General features: G+C 45.5%; 2 protein-coding genes across 3 annotated transcripts in view; one reads left to right on the forward strand and one right to left on the reverse strand.

Annotated features, from left to right (window-relative positions):
• Positions 1 to 17,083, reverse strand: part of IKZF3 (IKAROS family zinc finger 3) — a 661,121-nt gene that overhangs the window by 638,375 nt on the left and 5,663 nt on the right. The window lies entirely within an intron of this gene.
• Positions 757 to 17,083, forward strand: part of ZPBP2 (zona pellucida binding protein 2) — a 640,439-nt gene continuing 624,112 nt past the window's right edge. The window contains exon 1 of one of the 2 annotated variants that reach the window (XM_078645671.1): positions 757 to 883. In XM_078645671.1, the coding sequence (XP_078501797.1) occupies positions 793 to 883 (91 nt within the window). In that variant the 5' untranslated portion in view covers positions 757 to 792. The remainder of the gene's footprint in view (positions 884 to 17,083) is intronic. The other variant, XM_078645673.1, reaches the window with a different exon arrangement.

Below are 17,083 nucleotides of genomic sequence, written 5' to 3' on the forward strand. Positions count from 1 at the left end.
TGCCTGAGTTACGAGGCTATGAGCATAACAGTCTCTACATCCCATGTAGGGATAGGGTTGCCAATGCCACCTTACCAAAAGAAAAATACCGTCAATTTGTGTTTTTTTAAAGGCCTGGAATAATACTAAATAGGAACGTAAAACAGCATTGAATGTAAATTAGTACATTACTTTAATCATTCATGCAGTTCTAAAACACATTTAGAAGTGTTTTCTATTATATTTGCTGGTTTAAGTATGAGCAGATAAGGGTTAAATACCCGGCTTTAAGTAATTTTGCTCATTTTCGTACCGGTCGAGACATTAAAATTCCGGTCGTGCCGGTAGAAAACCTGTCAGAGATTGTGCGGCCTCCGAGTCAGAACTCGCATACAATATCAGCCCCTAGTCTGCAATAGCGTACTAGTGTTTATTTCAATCACAAGTAATGTCAGTGACAGTGTCACCCTTAGAAATCGACGGCCTGCATGCATGTCAGTAATCATGCATACCAAAAGATCAGAATCAGGGAGCAGATCTCGTTTTTTAGGTCAAAAAATGACTTTGTTTTAGGTATCCGTATCCCTCGCCTTCAATGTTATTATTTTTCTTTTTTTTTCGTTCCAATGACCAGTATCACAGCCGTTAGAGAGGTCCACGCGTGGCGGGGAAGGTCACGGATCACAATGAACACAAGGGGCCCAGCTGAAAGGCCTTTATTTGCCGTGCAACGGTGACGTCACAATTTGTCTCGCGGAACTCGCGGGCTTCTTGGGCGCGCGCCCTAGGCGTGGCAGTTTGGTAACAAGCTCCATGGCGGGGCTCGGCCTCCGGTTGCAAGTCGTCTTGCTCTTCGTCTGTCCACTATCCAGATTGGAAGAAAGGGGGTCCAGGCCAACGGAAGGTGAGAGAGCTACCTAACACATATTTATCTGAGGTCGCGGTGGGCGTGGGTGAGTCAGAGCGACAGGCCTTGGCTCGGTTTTGGGCAGTGTTAGAAGCGGAGGCGTTCGTTAAATAATTGAGGTGAATTTTAAAGAACAGAATAGACATGTTTTGAGGTGTCGCATTTTAACCTAGAGTCCGTTGAATTTGATGGTAATGTTTTTAACCAGGACTGCAACCAGTGACATTCTGGTTACACAGTTAGGTATGTTCTATGCACTACATTTTTCATCCCACAGTGGTACAGCGCTGGGTCCGATTGGCACATGTAGCCAACACGCTGCACACACATTCTGGTACATTACATTTTGTTTGTTGCACAATTGGAAGAGCAGAACAAAACAATGTTGAGCATTTGTCGATGTGATTCGAAGCTGTGATTTTCCAGGATGTACAGACCCCTTTCTACACTGGTTATCTATATCATGGGTGTTCACAAACATTTTCCCAGGAATATATGTTACTTAGCATACCGTCACTCCGCAGGTATTTACTTCGACGTTTTTAACTTTTTACTTCACAAATACAATTACTACAGCATGATTTTAGTGCACATGCATTTACTTCGCAAATATATACAAATACATAAAAAATGCTTTTACTTTGCCGTTATTACGCATACCATTACAACGCGTTATTGGTACATTAAAACAAAAAAATAATCGTAATGGTAACCTAGCCCCTGGCACACACCCTGAACCCTAAAAATAACCCCTACACCCCCAAACCCTTCCTCACCCTGACCCCTAAAAATATCCCAGCACCCCAAAACCTAAATGCACACTGAACCCCAAAAATACCCCAAAACCGTACACACCCTGAACCCTAAATATTCCCCCTACACCCCAAAACCCTAACCCACCCTGACCCAAAAAATACCCCCGTACCCCAAAACCGAAATGCACACTGAACCCCAAAAATACTGCAGCACCCCAATACCTTAAACGCACCCTGAACTCTCAAAATATCCCATGCACCTCCAAACCCTAACCCACCCTGACCCCTAAAAATGCCCCATACCCCAAAACCTAAATGCCCCTGAACCCTAAAATTACCCCCTACACGCCATAACCTAACCCACCCTGACCCCTAAAATTACCCCAGTACCCCAAAATCTAAATGCAACCTGAACCCCAAAAATACCCCAGCACCCCAAAACCTTAAATGTACCCTGAACCCTAAAAATACCCCCTACACCCCAAAACCCTATTTATTTATTTATTTATTTTGAAAGTTTTATATAGCGCGAACAAGATCTTCGCAGATATCAGAGCGCTTTACAGAGGAGGGGAGCATATATACACAGATACATCATAGTGTTAAAAGTACAGTGAAGTGATATCATAAACAATCAAGTAAGTCAATTTCAAAGTCAAACAAAAATGCAAAGGGTTCGAACAAGTAGTACAGATCAGTATCGAGTCTTTGAAGTTGATCCCCAGTAGTGGTTCAAGTGTATTTAGCCATGAGGATCGCTTTTACTTCTTTCTTGAAAAGTATGGTAGAGGGGATGAGCCTGGTTTCAGGGGGGAGTGAGTTCCAAATCCTGGGAGCCATTCCTGAGAAAGAGCGTTTATACGTTTTTTCCTTGCGGAATCTTTTAGGCTTTAGCAAAAGATTGTTTGTGCTTCTAGTGTTTGCGAGGTATCTAGGTGAGCTCAGGTGGACAGCCTTGTGCGTCAAACAAGCGATTTTCAGGTGTATTCTGGCTTCAAAAGGCAGCCAGTTCAGGGATTTGAAGTCAGGGGAAATGTGTGAGTGTTTTTTCGATCCAGTGATAAGTCTCGCTGCGGCGTTTAAAGAGGCTCTTATGGGTGCCGTAGTAGCTAGCCCACCCTCTTCTCTAAAAATACCCCTGTACCCCAAAACATAAACGCACCCGAACCCCAAAAATACCCCAGCACCCCAAAACCTTATTATAAACGCACTTGAACCCTCCAAATATCCCATGCACCCCAAAACCCTAACCCACCATGACCCCTAAAAATACCGCAGTACCCCAAAACCTAAACACACCTTGAACCCTAAAAATACTCACTACACCCTGACCCCTAAAAATACCGCAGTACCCCAAAACCTAAACACACCTTGAACCCTAAAAATACCCACTACACCCTGACCCCTAAAAATACCCCAGTACCCCAAAACCTAAACACTCCCTGAACCCTCAAAATACCCCATGCACCCCCAATACCCTAACGCACCTTGACTCCTAAAACTACCCCAGTACCCCGAAACCTAAAAGCACCCTGAACCCTAAAATGACCCCCTACACCCCAAAACCCTAACCCACTTTGACCCCTAAAATTACCCCAGCACTCCAAAACCTAAACGCAACTTAACGTAGTAAGTGCATGCTAAGTAATGGAACATGCTAAGTAAATGCATGCTAAGTAAGTGCATGCTAAGTAATGGCATCTGCGAACTAAAATATGCGTAGTAATGGTAATACGAAGTAATGACTCCGTAGTAAAGGTAAAATACCTTTTCCCAGTGGCGAAAAATGAGGTACTGTGGCATGACCGAGGGCCGTACTGATGCCTAGAGGTTTGGGGAGAAGGAGTATCAGATCAGTGTAGGCGGAATCAAGAGTGGACTGAGTTGTGGAATTATTATGAGGATTTCATTCCATCATGCAGTAAGGTAATGCAAAATGACAGGGCCACCCCTGCAAAATATGATAAGGGGCCCCAGTCTCCAATATCTTACAGATCCTCACTAACCTTTGGCTGAATGGGGCCTTTGAATGATTGGGGGACCCCAAGGCAGCTCACAGAGGTAACGCTGTGGGGTGGTGAGGCCGGGGTGGGGTGTTAGTGCAAAGGTGAAAGTAAATACATAAATAAACAAAAGTACTTAACTTGCTCTCAACGCATCGCTGAGTCGATGTTTATTTATTTATTTACACTAATATTTGTAGTCGAATGTTGGACTCCACTACCCCCCACACACCGCCCGCTCCACCTCACCTACCCACAGCATTACCTGTGTGATCCGCCAATGGGGGACCCCCTGAATGCAGTGGCTGCGTGGGCCTGTGTTAAGCCCCTAACTCAATGCTGCCTTCTAAATTAAGTACTAAGGGCCATATGTATCAACACATTTCCCCATAGACACAGAATGGGCAAAACCCTTTGATACATCTGGCCCTTAGTCTCGAAAAGAGACGCAGATTTGACAGTACTGTGTTATGGTTCATCTGAGTTGCAATCCCTCTAACCTCAACCTGGAGTAATCTGCTTCAGATTATTATCACGAATTGTGTTAAGTGTACAAAAGTGTAACTTGATTATTAAATTGGTATAAAAAAGATTAGGCCTCAGAATCTGCTTTAGTCTCTTATTTGTAAGCATAGGAGTGCTTCGAAACATGCTCAGTTAAGGTGTACTATGAAATAAGATCCCACAACAAGGGGGGAACACACTGAGGTGGACAAACAACAAACACTCAACCTTTACAGCTAGAAATGGTATATTCATAGCTGTCAAGTTTTCAGAAGGCTAATGTGTGATATTTCTGTGTTTTCATTGTGCATATGAGTGACAGTTTAAAGTCAAATGTTTAACACCATGACTGACACTTTCTTGCGAATAATTCAAAGCAAAAGCCAGTATTCGAGTGTCTATGAAGTTTCAGATTCTGTATCTAGACCCGTTACAATAGTGAAAAACGAAATTGGCAGTAATTCAGTATCAGGACATGTTGTACACACCAGGACATGTCCTGCCTTTCACATACACTGCACCCTAGCCATGGGGGTACATTGGGCCTACGTTAGGGGTGCCTTACATTTAAGAAAATGGAAGGTTTGAGCCTGGTAAATGGGGGCACTTGCAAGGTTGACAGAGCAGTAAAAACTGCGCACAGACACTGCAGTTGCAGGTCTGAGACGCCTTTGAAAGGCTGCCTGTGTGGGTGGCTCAATCAGTGCTACAAGCCCACTAGCAGCATTTGATTTACAGGACCTGGGCTCACTCAGTGCACTATACTAGGAACTTAGTAGTAAATCAAATAAGCCAAACATGGAAACACCAATCTATAAACACAATTTACATGGAGAGCATATGCACTTTAGGACTGAATAGCAGTGGTAAAGTGCCCAAAGTTCTAAACCAACAAAAACAGGAGACCAAAAAGCACAAAGTCTGGGGGTAAACCCACTGAATAAGCCAAGTCTAACACCATGTGACCACACATCTGTCTTCCAATTGGAGGGACACACAATAATTAAAACATGCAGGGAATGCTAAAACAACCCAATGGGAGTGTGGCCAGACTTTTAGGCCACAGTAAATTATACTCTATGTGTTAATATCAGGAATTCAGTAGTAAAAATGTCCCACCAGTCCCAGAAATGTCCCACTGTCATCCATGAAATGGGTATGTATACTGACCTATCAGACTAGTTCTGACACTGCCAGACTGTCTGTACGCCAGTCCACCCTCAGATTAGAGAGAGAGAGAGAGAGAGAGAGAGAGAGAGAGAGAGAGAGAGAGAGAGTGTATATAGGTTTCCATGGCCATGTGTGTAGGTTTTCATGACAACCCCTGTTACCCCTACTCTGGGACCGGCTCAGACTGCATTATAATTAAACAAATGAGTGTTGGCTGCACTCAAGTCTCAGTGAAAGCAAAGCACATCTAGCAATGCCCAGAGGAGCTAACTATGTGTGACACATGGATTGTAGTGTGGGAATACAGTGAGATGCACTAAGATTGGTTGCACTAACACCTGATGCATGGTACTATGCGGGGCTGTAGTTATGCCTACTATTCCTCCTGGGGTACCGGGACTCACCTGCATCTCTGTCCTGGGCTTTTCTCTCAATCTTATGCCAGGTGTAACCCATCTCCTTGCAGTCAGTTTTGAGGCATCAGCACCAGGTGTTTCTTGGCCTTCCTCTTTTGCTTTTCCCTTGAGCATACCAGGTCAGGGCTTGTCTGGTGGTGTTTGATGCTGTCTTGTGGAGAGTAACATATCCAGCCACAGCATCTTTTCATGATTTCTTCATGAGCAGGGAGTTGGAAAGTCTGCTTCCGCAAGTCATCATTGTTGATGGGGTTTGGCCAGCGGATTTGGAGGATTTTTCTCAGATGGGTGTTGATGAAGATCTGTAGTTTATTGATGGTGGTCGCAGTTGTCCTCAAAGTTTCTGCTCCATACAGAAGGACCAATTTTATGCTGGTGGTAAAAAGCATGATTTTGGTTTCCATGGTTATGTCCTTGGAGCTCAAGAGCTTCTTTAGCTGAAATAAGGCTGCTCTCTCTCTGTGATTCTTGCCTTGACGTCTCCCTCTGTTCAACCCTCTTGGGTATGGCCCTGCCCAGGTAGGTGAAGGCCTCAACCTCCTCTAGTGCATTGCCTGCAATAGAGACTACAGTTGTGCTGGTCGTGTTAGCCTCCAGTATTTTATTTTTTCCCCTGTGGATTTTGAGGCTAAGGTGTGTTGGCGTAGCTGCCACATTGCCGGTCTTCTCTTGCATCTGTATATGGGTATGGGAGAGTCAGGACAGGTTGTCTGCTAAGTCCAGGTTGCTGAGCTGTGTGCAAGTTGTCCTCTTTATCCCATTTCATCTCCTTGCTGTGGATGTCTTCATGATCCAGTCTATGGCCAGCATGAAGAGAAAAGCGAGCACAAACAACCCTGGCAGATTCCGGTCCTCACTTCAAAGGCTTCCGTGAGTTGTCCTCAGGGGCGTAGGAGACACAACATTTCTGGGGGGGACAAGGACAACCGTTTGAACTTTCGAGTGACTCCATAGGCATCAACTATTGTCTGAGAACCGTACACTCCGTTAAACGAATACAATTGCATAGTTTAGTAGTGAAACCTTGATAAAGGCAGGCATGTACTATGCTTTAATTGTTATTTACATTCACAAAGTCAGTAGACCAACTGTGAAAAAACATTTTTGAATCTTACATCTTCCTGCACCAAGCAAACAAAGGTGGGACAAAAAGGGAAGAATAAACTGAATGCTCTTTGCAACATTCCTAAACTTCAAAATGCAATTGGGCTAATATCGGAGTGTACTGGAGGCAAGCTACAAGCACAGTAAGAGTAAGAGTAGAGAAATGTCCACTTTGTAAAAGTGGCATATCTAAAATAGTAATATGAATTCCAATCTTACCAGTAAAGAGGATTTATCATTGCCATTCCAAAGATGCAAAACATGGTACAGCAACTCCTTTCTAATCATCAGGAATTACAGTTCAAAAGAGTGTATTGAGGAATTCCCAATGTTAATCTATGAGAGGAGTAAGCCTCACAGAAGTGAAAAACTAATGTAGGTGTTCGTCACCACAAGGACATGCAAAACTTATAAGTACATGTCCTACCTTTTACTAAAATAGAACCCTGCCCTTTGGGCTACTTAGGGCCTACATTAGGGGTGAAGTATGTGTAATAAACGAGAAGTTTAAGGATTGGCAATGGGTTTTTAATACCAAGTTTACATGGCAGTAAAACTGCACACATAGGTCCTGTTGTGGTAGGCCTGAGACATGTTTAAAGGGCATCTTGTGTGGGTGACACAATCAGTGCTGCAAACTCACTGGCAGCATTTAATTTACAGGCCCTGGGTATATGGTGTACCACTGTAATAAGGCACTTCTAAGTAAATTAAATAAGCTAGTTGTGTATACACCAATGTTACCATGTTTGGGGGGTGAAACACATGCACTTTTGCACTGGTCAGCTCTGGTAAAGTGCTCGGAGTCCTAAGGCCAACAAAAAGAATAAGCAAAAAGAGGAGGTAAGGAACACACACCGAGGGAACTCGTGTGTCTCCCCAACTGAAGAGATGGAGATGACAATGCATGATAGGTATTCTCTTGAAGCAACTGATTAACTGGTTACAAAATGTAATGTATTCACTTATCTGTTGTAACATGGCTGTACGGTATGATTACAAACGTCTGTGATTATTCAAAGTTTTGAAACTAATAAAAATATCTATAAAAAAGACGAAAGAGAAGGTAAACATGCAAAAGGTTTGGGGGAAGATCACCCTAAGGCTGGCAGGTCTAACAGTACGGTATAGGATTCTGTGCTTCTGAGTATTAAAGTCAGTTGGATCCCTTTTGAAAACCCCTGGTTTAGCAGGGCACAAGGAGAGCAAGAATAGTTTCTAAAAACACTGGAAGTTTATCACCTGCATTCCTGTGACTGGAGGGGGAAGAAACCCTTAATGCTTCGCAAAGTATACAACAAAATACAGAAACTTTTGTTGTCTAATCTATGAGAAGCATTATTGCAGATGGATGATACGAGTGTAGAGTCCACTCAAACCGCATTATCTTGCATAAAAATATAAGAAGCCCTAAGAGATACATTTTCAATAAGAATTGGCCTCGTGTGGGATGCACAAAAATGGGATGTACAGTGATTTGGTGGAAGAGAGATGATTACCAATGTAAAAAAGGCCTGCTGTGCGGGACACATGAGATGCTCACAGAAGATAGGTATAGTGAGAAATGCAGAATGAGGTGTGTGGAAAAGATCAGATATGAGATGTTTGTGATGAACACCAGAAACATAGTGTTGGTGTACGTAGCTTACAAATGAATAGAGTGGGTGGAAAGTCACAAATGTGAAGTGCATGGAATGCACTAAAGCATAAACACTTTGTTATATGGGAGGCTCACATAAACTATAAAATGCTCAAAAGAAGCAAATATGCCTCGTGATAGGATTATTCGAGCCAACATATTGAGCATTTAATTGAAACAATAATTGAAGGCATGGAGGCCTTGCTCAAGACTATGATGATTTATTTACAAGTGACATTTGGAGAGTTGCATATTAACAGTGAAGTAATCTTTGGGGAATAGTTATTGCTAACACTAGCAAGAATCCCCGGGTCTAATAGGTCCAGGTAACCCTAAACAAACTGAATTTGAGTCACAGTGATCTCATAGTCAGAGGGCCAAGAGGGGGGTAAAGAGGTAATCTTTTTTTCAAAAAGGAAAATCATAAGAGGAGGACGGATTCCCATCACTCACCGAGGTGACATGCGTCATCATCTGGGATCTCCTCCTGGTTACACACTGAGGTAACCAAGGTCTGCGACCTTCTGTCTATCAGAAGGGAGCTCACCGATGTTTTCAAATGTGATCTAAGAAATGGAGCTCTACAGGACCCATCAGAGGTGATGAACAAGAGTTTGAGTGAAGGACGCAGTGTAAAATAAGAAGGAGTGATAAGTGCAATTTAAAATTGGATACCATAAGAGAAAATATTTTAATGGGTACCTTCTGATACCCAAGCTAAAAACAGTGCAAGAGCAGTTTTGACAGAATAACAGCCGGAAAAGCTGGGTCTTAATGTTTCAGCCAACTGGATTTTAGATAATCAATCAATCAATCAATCAATCATAACACTTGTATAGCGCACTACTCACCCGGGAGGGTCTCAAGGCGCTTGGGGGAAGGGGGTGAGCTACTGCTCGAACAGCCAGGTCTTGAGTTGTCTCCTGAAGGCGAGATGGTCCTGGGTCAGCCGAAGGTGGATGGGGAGGGAGTTCCATGTCTTGGCTGCCAGGTAGGAGAAGGATCTTCCTCCGGCAGTGGCTCTTCGGATGCGTGGTACGGTGGTGAGGGCGAGGCTTGTAGAACGTAGCTGGCGGGTGGGCGTGTAGAAGGTCAGGCGGTCGTTGAGGTACTTGGGGCCCAGGTCGTGGAGAGACTTGTGTGCATGGGTGAGGAGCCGGAATGTGATCCTCTTGTTGACGGGGAGCCAGTGCAGGTCTTTCAGGTGGCCGGATATGTGGTTGCGTCGGGGGATGTCCAGGATGAGTCGGGCGGAGGCGTTCTGGATGCGTTGGAGTTTTTTCTGTAGCTTGGCTGTGGTTCCGGCGTAGAGGGTGTTTCCGTAGTCTAGTCGGCTGGTGACGAGTGCTTGGGTGACCGTCTTCCTGGTTTCGGTCGGGATCCATCGGAAGATCTTTCGGAGCATACGCAGGGTGTTGAAGCACGATGAGGAGACGGCGTTGACTTGTCTGGTCATTGAGAGGGAAGAGTCCAGGATGAAGCCCAGGTTGCGTGCGTGGTCGGTTGGCTTGGGTGCGGTGCCCAGGGCGGGGGGCCACCAGGAGTCGTCCCAGGCGGAGGGTGATGGTCCCAGGATGAGGACTTCCGTCTTGTCTAAGTTCAGTTTCAGGCGGCTGTTCTTCATCCACTCGGTGACGTCTTTCATCCCTTCGTGTAGGCAGGTTCTGGCGGTGTCGGGGTCTCTGGTGAGGGATAGGATCAGCTGGGTGTCGTCGGCGTAAGAGATGATGTTGAGGTTGTGTTGGCGTGCGATGGCTGCGAGAGGTCTCATGTAGACGTTGAAGAGGGTGGGGCTGAGTGAAGATCCTTGCGGAACGCCGCAGATGACTTCGGTGGCCTCGGATCGAAACGGGGGGAGGCGGACTCTCTGTGTTCTTCCGGCGAGGAACGAGATGATCCAGTCCAGTGCCTTCTCTTGGATGCTGATGTTGCTGAGGCGTTGAACTAGGGTGCGGTGGCAGACAGTGTCGAACGCTGCAGAGAGGTCCAGGAGGATGAGTGCCGCTGTCTCCCCGTTGTCGAGCAGGGCTCGGATGTCGTCGGTGGCTGCGATGAGGGCGGTCTTGGTGCTGTGGTTGGCTCTGAAACCGGACTGCGAGGGGTCGAGGGATCCGTTCGTCTCGAGGAAGGCGGCAAGCTGTCTGTTGACGATCTTCTCGATGACTTTAGCAGGAAAAGGGAGGAGCGAGATTGGGCAGAAGTTTTTGAGGTCGGTGGGGTCCGCTGTTGGTTTCTTCAGTAGGGCCCTGAGCTCGGCGTGCTTCCAGCTCTCCGGGAAGGTGGCGGTGTTGAAGGAGGTGTTGATGACGTTCCGGAGTTGGGGTGCGATGGTGGAGTCGGCCTTGTTGAAGACGTGGTGTGGGCAGGGGTCGGTCGGTGATCCGGAATGGATGGTGTTCATCATGCGGGCTGTGTCCTCGGTGGTCACCGTGGTCCAGGTGCGGAGGGTGGGAGTGGGGGGCGTTGGTTCGACGGTGGGGTGCGTGGATGGTGCGCGGAAGCTGTTGTGGATGTCGGTGATCTTGCGGTGGAAGAACGAGGCGAGGGAGTCGCAGAGGTCTTGTGACGGAGTGATGTTGTTGTTGCCGGTGCTGGGGTTGGAGAACTCCTTGACGATGCTGAAGAGTTCCTTGCTGTCGTGGGCATTGTTGTCCAGTCGTTCCTTCAGAGATTTCTTCTTGGTGGTGCGGATAAGCTGGTGGTGCTTGCGGGTGGCGTGTTTGAGGGCGGTCATGTTGTCGGTGGTCTGGTCGAGGAGCCAGGCTTTCTCGAGGGTGCGGCGGGTCTTCTTCGAGTCCTTGAGTTCGTCGGTGAACCAGGATGCCTGCTTGCTTCTGGGTCTGCTGGGAGGGTTCTTCACTGGTGCGAGGTCGTCGGCGCAGGTGGTCAGCCACTGCGTGAAGTTGCGGGCTGCTTCGTTGGGGTCCATTGCGCTGGCGGGTGGGTTCTGGCTGAGGCCTTCCTCTGGACCACTATATATACTATTGCTACTGCGTAGTGAGAAATCAAGGTGTATCAAAAAAATGACTTTTTGTCAAAAAATATATTACCAAGGTTGGACAAATACAACCAAGTAATCTAAATTTGAGGTGTAGAAATCCTCCATAAATCCCTGGATGCTGATGGCACCTAAAAAGACAATGTCTATGAAAAACAATACCACTCAAATCAAATATAAAAAAAGAGAGACATTATGAACGTGGTAAACACCCTGAACCCTAAAAATAACCCCTACACCCCCAAACCCTTCCTCACCCTGACCCCTAAAAATATCCCAGCACCCCAAAACCTAAATGCACACTGAACCCCAAAAATACCCCAAAACCGTACACACCCTGAACCCTAAATATTCCCCCTACACCCCAAAACCCTAACCCACCCTGACCCAAAAAATACCCCCGTACCCCAAAACCAAAATGCACACTGAACCCCAAAAATACTGCAGCACCCCAATACCTTAAACGCACCCTGAACTCTCAAAATATCCCATGCACCTCCAAACCCTAACCCACCCTGACCCCTAAAAATGCCCCATACCCCAAAACCTAAATGCCCCTGAACCCTAAAATTACCCCCTACACGCCATAACCTAACCCACCCTGACCCCTAAAATTACCCCAGTACCCCAAAATCTAAATGCAACCTGAACCCCAAAAATACCCCAGCACCCCAAAACCTTAAATGTACCCTGAACCCTAAAAATACCCCCTACACCCCAAAACCCTATTTATTTATTTATTTATTTTGAAAGTTTTATATAGCGCGAACAAGATCTTCGCAGATATCAGAGCGCTTTACAGAGGAGGGGAGCATATATACACAGATACATCATAGTGTTAAAAGTACAGTGAAGTGATATCATAAACAATCAAGTAAGTCAATTTCAAAGTCAAACAAAAATGCAAAGGGTTCGAACAAGTAGTACAGATCAGTATCGAGTCTTTGAAGTTGATCCCCAGTAGTGGTTCAAGTGTATTTAGCCATGAGGATCGCTTTTACTTCTTTCTTGAAAAGTATGGTAGAGGGGATGAGCCTGGTTTCAGGGGGGAGTGAGTTCCAAATCCTGGGAGCCATTCCTGAGAAAGAGCGTTTATACGTTTTTTCCTTGCGGAATCTTTTAGGCTTTAGCAAAAGATTGTTTGTGCTTCTAGTGTTTGCGAGGTATCTAGGTGAGCTCAGGTGGACAGCCTTGTGCGTCAAACAAGCGATTTTCAGGTGTATTCTGGCTTCAAAAGGCAGCCAGTTCAGGGATTTGAAGTCAGGGGAAATGTGTGAGTGTTTTTTCGATCCAGTGATAAGTCTCGCTGCGGCGTTTAAAGAGGCTCTTATGGGTGCCTTAGTAGCTAGCCCACCCTCTTCTCTAAAAATACCCCTGTACCCCAAAACATAAACGCACCCGAACCCCAAAAATACCCCAGCACCCCAAAACCTTATTATAAACGCACTTGAACCCTCCAAATATCCCATGCACCCCAAAACCCTAACCCACCATGACCCCTAAAAATACCGCAGTACCCCAAAACCTAAACACACCTTGAACCCTAAAAATACTCACTACACCCTGACCCCTAAAAATACCGCAGTACCCCAAAACCTAAACACACCTTGAACCCTAAAAATACCCACTACACCCTGACCCCTAAAAATACCCCAGTACCCCAAAACCTAAACACTCCCTGAACCCTCAAAATACCCCATGCACCCCCAATACCCTAACGCACCTTGACTCCTAAAACTACCCCAGTACCCCGAAACCTAAAAGCACCCTGAACCCTAAAATGACCCCCTACACCCCAAAACCCTAACCCACTTTGACCCCTAAAATTACCCCAGCACTCCAAAACCTAAACGCAACTTAACGTAGTAAGTGCATGCTAAGTAATGGAACATGCTAAGTAAATGCATGCTAAGTAAGTGCATGCTAAGTAATGGCATCTGCGAACTAAAATATGCGTAGTAATGGTAATACGAAGTAATGACTCCGTAGTAAAGGTAAAATACCTTTTCCCAGTGGCGAAAAATGAGGTACTGTGGCATGACCGAGGGCCGTACTGATGCCTAGAGGTTTGGGGAGAAGGAGTATCAGATCAGTGTAGGCGGAATCAAGAGTGGACTGAGTTGTGGAATTATTATGAGGATTTCATTCCATCATGCAGTAAGGTAATGCAAAATGACAGGGCCACCCCTGCAAAATATGATAAGGGGCCCCAGTCTCCAATATCTTACAGATCCTCACTAACCTTTGGCTGAATGGGGCCTTTGAATGATTGGGGGACCCCAAGGCAGCTCACAGAGGTAACGCTGTGGGGTGGTGAGGCCGGGGTGGGGTGTTAGTGCAAAGGTGAAAGTAAATACATAAATAAACAAAAGTACTTAACTTGCTCTCAACGCATCGCTGAGTCGATGTTTATTTATTTATTTACACTAATATTTGTAGTCGAATGTTGGACTCCACTACCCCCCACACACCGCCCGCTCCACCTCACCTACCCACAGCATTACCTGTGTGATCCGCCAATGGGGGACCCCCTGAATGCAGTGGCTGCGTGGGCCTGTGTTAAGCCCCTAACTCAATGCTGCCTTCTAAATTAAGTACTAAGGGCCATATGTATCAACACATTTCCCCATAGACACAGAATGGGCAAAACCCTTTGATACATCTGGCCCTTAGTCTCGAAAAGAGACGCAGATTTGATAGTACTGTGTTATGGTTCATCTGAGTTGCAATCCCTCTAACCTCAACCTGGAGTAATCTGCTTCAGATTATTATCACGAATTGTGTTAAGTGTACAAAAGTGTAACTTGATTATTAAATTGGTATAAAAAAGATTAGGCCTCAGAATCTGCTTTAGTCTCTTATTTGTAAGCATAGGAGTGCTTCGAAACATGCTCAGTTAAGGTGTACTATGAAATAAGATCCCACAACAAGGGGGGAACACACTGAGGTGGACAAACAACAAACACTCAACCTTTACAGCTAGAAATGGTATATTCATAGCTGTCAAGTTTTCAGAAGGCTAATGTGTGATATTTCTGTGTTTTCATTGTGCATATGAGTGACAGTTTAAAGTCAAATGTTTAACACCATGACTGACACTTTCTTGCGAATAATTCAAAGCAAAAGCCAGTATTCGAGTGACTATGAAGTTTCAGATTCTGTATCTAGACCCGTTACAATAGTGAAAAACGAAATTGGCAGTAATTCAGTATCAGGACATGTTGTACACACCAGGACATGTCCTGCCTTTCACATACACTGCACCCTAGCCATGGGGGTACATTGGGCCTACGTTAGGGGTGCCTTACATTTAAGAAAATGGAAGGTGTGAGCCTGGTAAATGGGGGCACTTGCAAGGTTGACAGAGCAGTGAAAACTGCGCACAGACACTGCAGTTGCAGGTCTGAGACGCCTTTGAAAGGCTGCCTGTGTGGGTGGCTCAATCAGTGCTACAAGCCCACTAGCAGCATTTGATTTACAGGACCTGGGCTCACTCAGTGCACTATACTAGGAACTTAGTAGTAAATCAAATAAGCCAAACATGGAAACACCAATCTATAAACACAATTTACATGGAGAGCATATGCACTTTAGGACTGAATAGCAGTGGTAAAGTGCCCAAAGTTCTAAACCAACAAAAACAGGAGACCAAAAAGCACAAAGTCTGGGGGTAAACCCACTGAATAAGCCAAGTCTAACACCATGTGACCACACATCTGTCTTCCAATTGGAGGGACACACAATAATTAAAACATGCAGGGAATGCTAAAACAACCCAATGGGAGTGTGGCCAGACTTTTAGGCCACAGTAAATTATACTCTATGTGTTAATATCAGGAATTCAGTAGTAAAAATGTCCCACCAGTCCCAGAAATGTCCCACTGTCATCCATAAAATGGGTATGTATACTGACCTATCAGACTAGTTCTGACACTGCCAGACTGTCTGTACGCCAGTCCACCCTCAGATTAGAGAGAGAGAGAGAGAGAGAGAGAGAGAGAGTGTATATAGGTTTCCATGGCCATGTGTGTAGGTTTTCATGACAACCCCTGTTACCCCTACTCTGGGACCGGCTCAGACTGCATTATAATTAAACAAATGAGTGTTGGCTGCACTCAAGTCTCAGTGAAAGCAAAGCACATCTAGCAATGCCCAGAGGAGCTAACTATGTGTGACACATGGATTGTAGTGTGGGAATACAGTGAGATGCACTAAGATTGGTTGCACTAACACCTGATGCATGGTACTATGCGGGGCTGTAGTTATGCCTACTATTCCTCCTGGGGTACCGGGACTCACCTGCATCTCTGTCCTGGGCTTTTCTCTCAATCTTATGCCAGGTGTAACCCATCTCCTTGCAGTCAGTTTTGAGGCATCAGCACCAGGTGTTTCTTGGCCTTCCTCTTTTGCTTTTCCCTTGAGCATACCAGGTCAGGGCTTGTCTGGTGGTGTTTGATGCTGTCTTGTGGAGAGTAACATATCCAGCCACAGCATCTTTTCATGATTTCTTCATGAGCAGGGAGTTGGAAAGTCTGCTTCCGCAAGTCATCATTGTTGATGGGGTTTGGCCAGCGGATTTGGAGGATTTTTCTCAGATGGGTGTTGATGAAGATCTGTAGTTTATTGATGGTGGTCGCAGTTGTCCTCAAAGTTTCTGCTCCATACAGAAGGACCAATTTTATGCTGGTGGTAAAAAGCATGATTTTGGTTTCCATGGTTATGTCCTTGGAGCTCAAGAGCTTCTTTAGCTGAAATAAGGCTGCTCTCTCTCTGTGATTCTTGCCTTGACGTCTCCCTCTGTTCAACCCTCTTGGGTATGGCCCTGCCCAGGTAGGTGAAGGCCTCAACCTCCTCTAGTGCATTGCCTGCAATAGAGACTACAGTTGTGCTGGTCGTGTTAGCCTCCAGTATTTTATTTTTTCCCCTGTGGATTTTGAGGCTAAGGTGTGTTGGCGTAGCTGCCACATTGCCGGTCTTCTCTTGCATCTGTATATGGGTATGGGAGAGTCGAACAGGTTGTCTGCTAAGTCCAGGTTGCTGAGCTGTGTGCAAGTTGTCCTCTTTATCCCATTTCATCTCCTTGCTGTGGATGTCTTCATGATCCAGTCTATGGCCAGCATGAAGAGAAAAGCGAGCACAAACAACCCTGGCAGATTCCGGTCCTCACTTCAAAGGCTTCCGTGAGTTGTCCTCAGGGGCGTAGGAGACACAACATTTCTGGGGGGGACAAGGACAACCGTTTGAACTTTCGAGTGACTCCATAGGCATCAACTATTGTCTGAGAACCGTACACTCCGTTAAACGAATACAATTGCATAGTTTAGTAGTGAAACCTTGATAAAGGCAGGCATGTACTATGCTTTAATTGTTATTTACATTCACAAAGTCAGTAGACCAACTGTGAAAAAACATTTTTGAATCTTACATCTTCCTGCACCAAGCAAACAAAGGTGGGACAAAAAGGGAAGAATAAACTGAATGCTCTTTGCAACATTCCTAAACTTCAAAATGCAATTGGGCTAATATCGGAGTGTACTGGAGGCAAGCTACAAGCACAGTAAGAGTAAGAGTAGAGAAATGTCCACTTTGTAAAAGTGGCATATCTAAA

Source organism: Lissotriton helveticus, chromosome 5_1, assembly GCF_964261635.1.
Source record: "Lissotriton helveticus chromosome 5_1, aLisHel1.1, whole genome shotgun sequence".
NCBI lineage: Eukaryota > Metazoa > Chordata > Amphibia > Caudata > Salamandridae > Lissotriton > Lissotriton helveticus.